At 41.8% G+C, this 7,190-nt stretch overlaps 1 protein-coding gene across 1 annotated transcript in view; it reads right to left on the reverse strand.

Annotated features, from left to right (window-relative positions):
• Positions 1-7,190, reverse strand: part of dcc (DCC netrin 1 receptor) — a 211,243-nt gene that overhangs the window by 197,422 nt on the left and 6,631 nt on the right. Inside the window, exon 2 of the mRNA XM_087171665.1 lies at positions 1,823-2,110. Coding sequence (XP_087027791.1) covers positions 1,823-2,110 — 288 coding nt within the window. The remainder of the gene's footprint in view (positions 1-1,822; positions 2,111-7,190) is intronic.

Raw genomic sequence — 7,190 nt, forward strand, 5'->3', positions numbered from 1 at the left:
TTCTTTATCTTGCCTATGCTACCACAAACAACACCATCATCAACTCTGACAAAACACACTAGCAGATTAAGCAAACAAACTCCCCTAAACAGTTGGAGAAAGTGGCGGCCATTTTGAAGGAGGGAGGTAGAGTCAAGGAGAGAAGCCTTTTTGAGCTAAACTCTCCCCCGCCGGATTAGGCTGTGCTCTACCCCCCCTACTCCCCCACTCTCCAAGACAATGAGGGAGGTAGAGTCAGGAAGAGGTGCCTTTTTGGGCTGGCTCTCCCCCGCCGGATTAGGCTGTGCTCTACACCCCCCCTACTCTCCAACACCACACCATGCAACTCACCTAAAACAAACAAACTCACCTAAACAGCCAAAGACACACTACAAACCAATTCAATACAAGCAAACAATACAGGCCACCTCACCTGGACTAACCGCATGGTCTCAAAGACGCTCACACAGGCCACACCCCCACTTAAAAACACTTCTTCTTCCTGGATTTCTTCCTTGCTTCTCCTAGGGGTCTATCTATCCTAAGTGCTCCCCCTGCTGGGCCCCCAGCTACCATTACTTCTTCTCATCCAAATCCACTGACTGGATCTTGCTGCCTCATCTGACATGTCCTTTACAATTTTCCTCACACTCTGTCCACTTGCTCCTAACTCCCTTACCAAAGAGACAACAGACCTTGCTAGAAATCCTCTACATCCTACTTCCACTGGACAAATCCTAACTTTCCATCCTCGCTGCTCTGCTTCTGCCCCCAACTCTGCATACCTGAGCTTTTTCCTTTCATATGCTTCTTCAACTAAGGCCTCCCACGGAACAGTCAGCTCTATGAAATATACTTTCATTCTACTCCTAGACCACAAGACTATGTCAGGCCTTAGCTTTGTATTATTATAAATGTGCTGGTTCATTATGTGTACTAGACAGTATTGGTGAGTTTTGAGATTGAACAATAACTGAGATTTGAGCTTTTTTCCTAAATTTTGCTTTTGGGCTGCTTGGTCAGATTTGGATTAACTGCTGCGGGTTAAAGCATTGTCAGTGTGTGTGTGTGTGTGTGTGTGTGTGCATGTTGTGGGGGGTTGAAATATAAAGTACATGATTATCCTGCTGAAGGTCAACTCCTGGGCTCCGGGGACACCCCGCTGAGCAAGCAAGCACAGAAACACTTGGTGAGCCTGAATCAAAGTGGTGTTTAGCCAGAAGAGAGCGAGCTAACCTGAGCTGTAATCTGAGTGATTAAGTGGCTGCTGTATGGACTCATGTAATTGGATGGTGTGGAGCGTATGGAACATCAGCTGCTGACAGACTCCCTGCAGACTGAGGAGAAGGTGCTTCCTCTCGGCCCACAGGCATATTATTAAATCACATTTTACACTCTATATATCATTACATCTCATTTTATTTTAAAATCAGATGTGCAGTGTCTGTGAGGAAATGAACAGAAATTACTACCTGACAAAATGATGACTGCAGGAAAAACATAACTCACTATTAAGTAAACTGCTGGTGCAGTACTTCACTGCAACATGACTGGAAATAAAATCAGTCAATGTTTAAAGGAGGATCAAACAAATAATATTTAATTATGTTTCATATTCCACACTAGAAATTCCAAGTTCATCAGGCAGAAAAATCAACCATCATGAAAATCTCAGTTTTATCTCATAGATGAATGAAACTATTTGAGGCTCAGTAGCTCTGGTAGACTTATTGCTAAATAAATAAATTGATTGAAAACATGGATTTCTAATGAACTTGTGTGGTGCCCAATAGATCAATCAACCGAGAAGCCATGTGTTTACATCACTTTTCATCTCTTTCACCTGGGAGCACTCGGAGCTCGGCGTCCGTCCCCGTCCTGGTGCTGCCGGGGTTGTCGGCCAGACAGCGGTATGTGGCTGAGTCCGGAGGCTGGACACGGCTGACCTGTAGCGAGCCGGATGGCAGCACCACCAGGCGGGAGTCAGGGTCAAAGATCATCGGCAGGTCCTCTCGGTTTTTCTGCCAGCGGATGATGGGCGTCGGGTCGCCAGACACCTCACAGCGCAGCAAGGCTGTGTCGCCCAGGTATGAGGAGACAGACTCTGTAGGGACGACCACCTTCAGCGGACCTGGAGGGAGACAAGAGGGCGACGGGTTAATGATGATATATATACATACATACAATGTGCAAAAAAAGGCACTAAACAGTGCTGAACTGAGGTGACCTAAATTGTAGTGTGGCTGTAGTGAAGTGAAGTGTGGTGTTTGCTTATATAGACACATTGTTGAAACACAAGTGACACAAGTGTTGAAATGAACTCGGTTGAAATGAACTGTGTTATTACCTCACTCAACCACTTGACCAACAGCAAATACACAAAGTTACACTACAATGAAAACCCTACATACTGTAGTAGTACTACTGCTAATGTCACTGCTGCTACTGCTTTATTTGCTAATACTATTATCAGAATCATCAAATACAGTAAATACCACCATTACACTTATGATTACTACAAGTGCTACTGTTACAAACATTGCTAAAGCAGCTAGTTGTACATCTACATCACCTAAAACTAAAACTGCTGTTAGTATTACAAAAGAGACAGTAGCAGCAGGGGAGACGCAGAAGAGGAGGTAAGCTGACAGTGAAGGTTTTTCAGGTCGACAAGAAGAAGAGAATAATAAAGACAAAAATGGAATAGGAAGAGAAGTGAGACTCAGCAGGTGCGGATGTGTGAAAGAGAAAGCGTTAGACTCTCAACAGCAGGAGGACAGATGAAAGTCAGGCAGAGAGACAGAGAGACGGGGACAGTGTGGACGGGCAGTGTCCAGCCCGCTGTGTTTAGGACACACGCCGTTTCCTGTCTGATCAGATTCACTTCAATAACAAACAGCCCGAAGCCGTGAAAAAACACGACCCTGCTGACTGCCGGCCTCACTCTGCTCTCACACTGAAAACACTCGTTCATTTATTATCTGAAGCTAATGCATGGCTACGTCGTTGTCTCCATGGCTGTGGGGGCTTGTGGGGTCTGCAGGAATGTCAGGAATTCAATAAAGAGAGGTTTTTGCTTCTCTGCATTGATGTTGTTCTGATTTACAGTTGACTTTCAACAGGTTTAAACAATTAAATGAGAAGATTTTCATTCTGTTACTCTTGCCACCCACATCTGAGCCTCTTCACACAGTGTTTAGACCTTCAGGGAAACCAAAGTGTCCGCTGATCACAGTGTTTGAGAAGGGATTACGTATTTTTCGGGGAGATCACTGCTTCGTCAGAGACATAAACAATAGAATAAAAAATCTTTATCCATCCTTCCGTGCTGCTAACCTGTCAACTTCACAGTATTTCTTTGTCTGGCAGGTGTCCGGAAGTATTTACAGTGCACATATTTTGATTAGATTAGATAACATTATTAATCCCCAGAGATGTACTGTATGGATTAAACAAGCAACAAACAGGTAGCAAATTAGTAAGCATCACAGGAGGCTCAGTTGGTTGGTTGATACTTTGAACATACATTTTTTTATCCCTATATCTATGAAGGCAAGTTTATTTATAGCACCATTCAGATAGGAGGCAATTCAAAGTGCTTCACAAAAGCATAGAAATACATTTAAAAAATGGACATTACTGCAACATTAAAATTGCATTTAAAAGACAATAAAAACAAGGCAATTGAAGGTGCTTTACTGAGGCATACATTAATTAAAAACATTAAAAATACAACATGAAGATGTTAAAATTTAATTTAAAAGATAATAAAAACAAACAAAAGCAAAAACAAGCTAATAAACACTTAAAGATTAAAGAGGTTATATATGTAATGTATTGGAAGGCTGCAGCAAACAATCAGCCCTGATGTAAATGAGCTGATAGTTTCAGCAGATCTCAGGTGTTCAGGAAGCTTGTTCCACAGGTGAGGAGCAGAGGAGCTTCTTCACCTGGCTCGGTTGTGATTCTGGGAACACTGAGTGAACCTGTCCCAGATCCCCTGAGGGCTCTGGATGCTTCAGAGCATATACAAGTAGATCCGCAGCATTTAGTGCTTTATATACGAATAATCTGATTTTTAATTTTTTCCTTTGCCGCACAGAAAGCCAGAGCAGTGATTTAAGGTGTGATGTGCTCCACTGTCTCTGTATTAGTGAGGACTCTGGACAAGCTGCAGGTTTTGGTGTCTGGTTGATTTTTTTTTACTAAGACCTGTGAAGACACCAACACAATATTCTAGTTATTCAGTCTGAAGGCTGATTTTCTAATTGTCTTTATGTGACTGTTGAAATTTAGGTCCAAGTCCACAAGATTTGTAGATTTTAGTGTCATGGAGACAAGGTGAGCACTGACTTTTAATCTTAAAAACAGTAATTTCAGTCTTGTGTTCTGGAACATCCACTCTTTGATTTGTTCAATGCACCTGTAAAGGACTGTAGTCACCTGGTTACATTGTTATCTAGAGTTGTGTCTCCTCTGCATAACCATGGTAAGAGATTATATAATATTCCATAATCTGAGCATGTAGATGTTGAATAGAACAGGAACTCGCTCTGATTCATAATTACCAACCAACACAAAGAATTCCTTATCTTGTAAATATGATTTCAACCAATTCAATGCTAAATTGTTTACTTACAGACAACTCACCACACTGTTCTTATAAACATCATAAAAACATGAAGCAGCCTTTCTGTCCCTCATGACAGACAGCTGAGCACAGTGTTTGTTTTCCCAGCTGGACTCGAACCAGGAACGCTGTGGTTCAGAGCTGGCACCTCTAAGGTGTGGTACACTTTGTATCAAACAGTGGACCCTAAAGAAGGTCATTTTCTTTCTGCTACCTAGTTATTTTGTTCCTTTAATTTCTAGAAAAAGGGATATTTCATAAGCATGTTTTGTATCTTTTAACACATTTTAAATTATATTTTAGAGAATAAACACTGTAGTTTTCTTTTAAAAAAAACTTTTGACGGACAAGTTCTGTTTATTTTTTCATTCCTGTCTCATATATTTTAAAATTTAAAATGCCATTTTGAACAAGTTTCCAAATCCAAAGAGTTGTAAATTCCTGTCAAGAGAGGAATCCTCATTCAGACTTTTCATCTGCCCAGGAGAGAGAAAAGTAAATGCAGTTTGGAGTGTGATTTTCCTTGCAGTTTGTGTTTTTGGTGTTTTGTTTTCATGCTGGTTTGAATCAGTTTCAGCTTTCTGTGTTAGCTCAGCACATAAAGAGCCAGAACACTTTACCTCTGACACAAAGGGAAACTTCCTCTTTGTGTTTAATAACATTAGTTAAGCTTCAGTTTGACTCTTGAATCGTGGGACAAGCTGCAGCTGGATGCAGGTTCCTGTGTGATCACACAGATCAGAGGCCACGGGACGTTGATGTGAATCTGGATTGTGTGTCTTATATAAGTTGCTGCTGCCTGTTCATGTGTGGATCACAATACTGCCTGCAGCAGCTGCACACACACACACACACACACACACACACACACACACACATACCCACACCCACCCACACACACACACACACACACACACACACACACCATCTTGTTTAAGTCACTTGTGAGGACACTATTGATTATTATTATTATTATTATTATTATTATTATTATTATTAATAATAATAATAATTCGTGGTTACATTACCCAGGATGTTTTGAGGCCATTGTCAACCCTATGCTCTATTACCCTGATTGGTTTACATTGTGGCGACCTGCTCATTATCCCCACAAGTGTGCTGAGTCCTCATGAGGCTGGTGTATAAATAAAAGTGTTTTGCCCCCATGCAGTACTCGTGCAGTGCAAGCACATGCAACAACAACTTCACAGAATGGCATAATTCCCATGATGCCTTTTCTGTGTCCCCCAGTGAAAACTGTTATTTAGGTAACAATAGAAATTAGATTGACAGCCAGTTTCTTTACAGATGGTCTGACCATTGTAAATACAGTGAACATCAACATCCAAGTAGTAATTATGACTGTGAACCTTGTATTTTTCTGAAATGTAATGCTACTGTGAGTCACCATCTTGTGTGAACACATGCAAATCATGAGATAATCAGAACGAATAGCCACTTCATTCTGTTCCTGGCCTGTTTGTTGTGGAGAGGAGGACACCTCTGTGGATAATTCAGACACTGAAGGAATCCAAACCAGGAGAAGCTGACTGCAATGGTGGGGAACACAACAACTCCCATGATCCCACATTACCGCATGATGTCACCAAAATCTGTCTGTCTGTCTCTCTACATCCTTGTCTGTAGCTACTGTGAGCTGGTAGCTAGCTATATAGGAGGATGAGGACACAACGCCCACTCTGCTCTGATTGGTCAAATGTTTCTCCAACCAAATCAAACACCAAGCTAAACATAACCATGGAGACCTTTTCGATCACCTTCCCTAAAAAAAAAACCTCATCATAGCTACAGAGTCCAGTCAGAGCCACTGTTGAACTGTGTTTTTCATGTGTTCGGAGGACGTTCACTGAAAAGCAAAGGCAGCCCTGTGATGGTCCGAGCTACCAATGAGCCTGAGCCTGCTCTTTGTTTTCATGGTTACAAAAATGCAAAGATGAACTCTAATTGAAAAACGATTGATTCTATCATGAACTGTAATTATGAACAAGCACATCAACCTTTACAAAAACTATAATAACTTTAAAAGACCCATTAAGTTTTATCAAAGCAACAGCAACAACAGCAAGAGAATTTTTATCACAGCAAATTCAGCCGCAGAGCAAAAACTATTCTTCCTCACACTCTTCACACTACTGAAAACAAATATTTCTCTTACAGCGTACAAACTGGACGATTTGTAGCTTTTTGTTGCTTTATGAATCAGACTGGCATCATGTTTCTCTTTAATTGGAACTGACCTGAGAGCATTTTTCCTGAACTTGATAAAACAGCCTCATGAATGCAAAGTGCAGAGCAGAGAGTGCACAGTGATCATCAGTCAGAGAGCAAGTTCTCATCACACAGACTGAAAGAACATGATGAAGGAGGAGAGGAGAGGAGAGGAGAGGAGAGGAGAGGAGAGGAGAGGAGAGGAGAGGAAAGGAGAGAGGAGAGGAGAAGAGAGGAGAGGAGAAGAGAGGAGAGGAGAGGAGAGGAGAGGAGAAGAGAGGAGAGGAGAGAGAGGAGAGGAGAGGAGAGGAGAGGAGAGGAGAGGAGGAATTAGGAGAGAAAATGAGCATTA

Source organism: Seriola lalandi, unplaced genomic scaffold (assembly GCF_002814215.2).
Source record: "Seriola lalandi dorsalis isolate HSWRI2012SDOR001 ecotype SW California unplaced genomic scaffold, Sedor1 jcf7180002054939, whole genome shotgun sequence".
Taxonomy (NCBI): domain Eukaryota; kingdom Metazoa; phylum Chordata; class Actinopteri; order Carangiformes; family Carangidae; genus Seriola; species Seriola lalandi.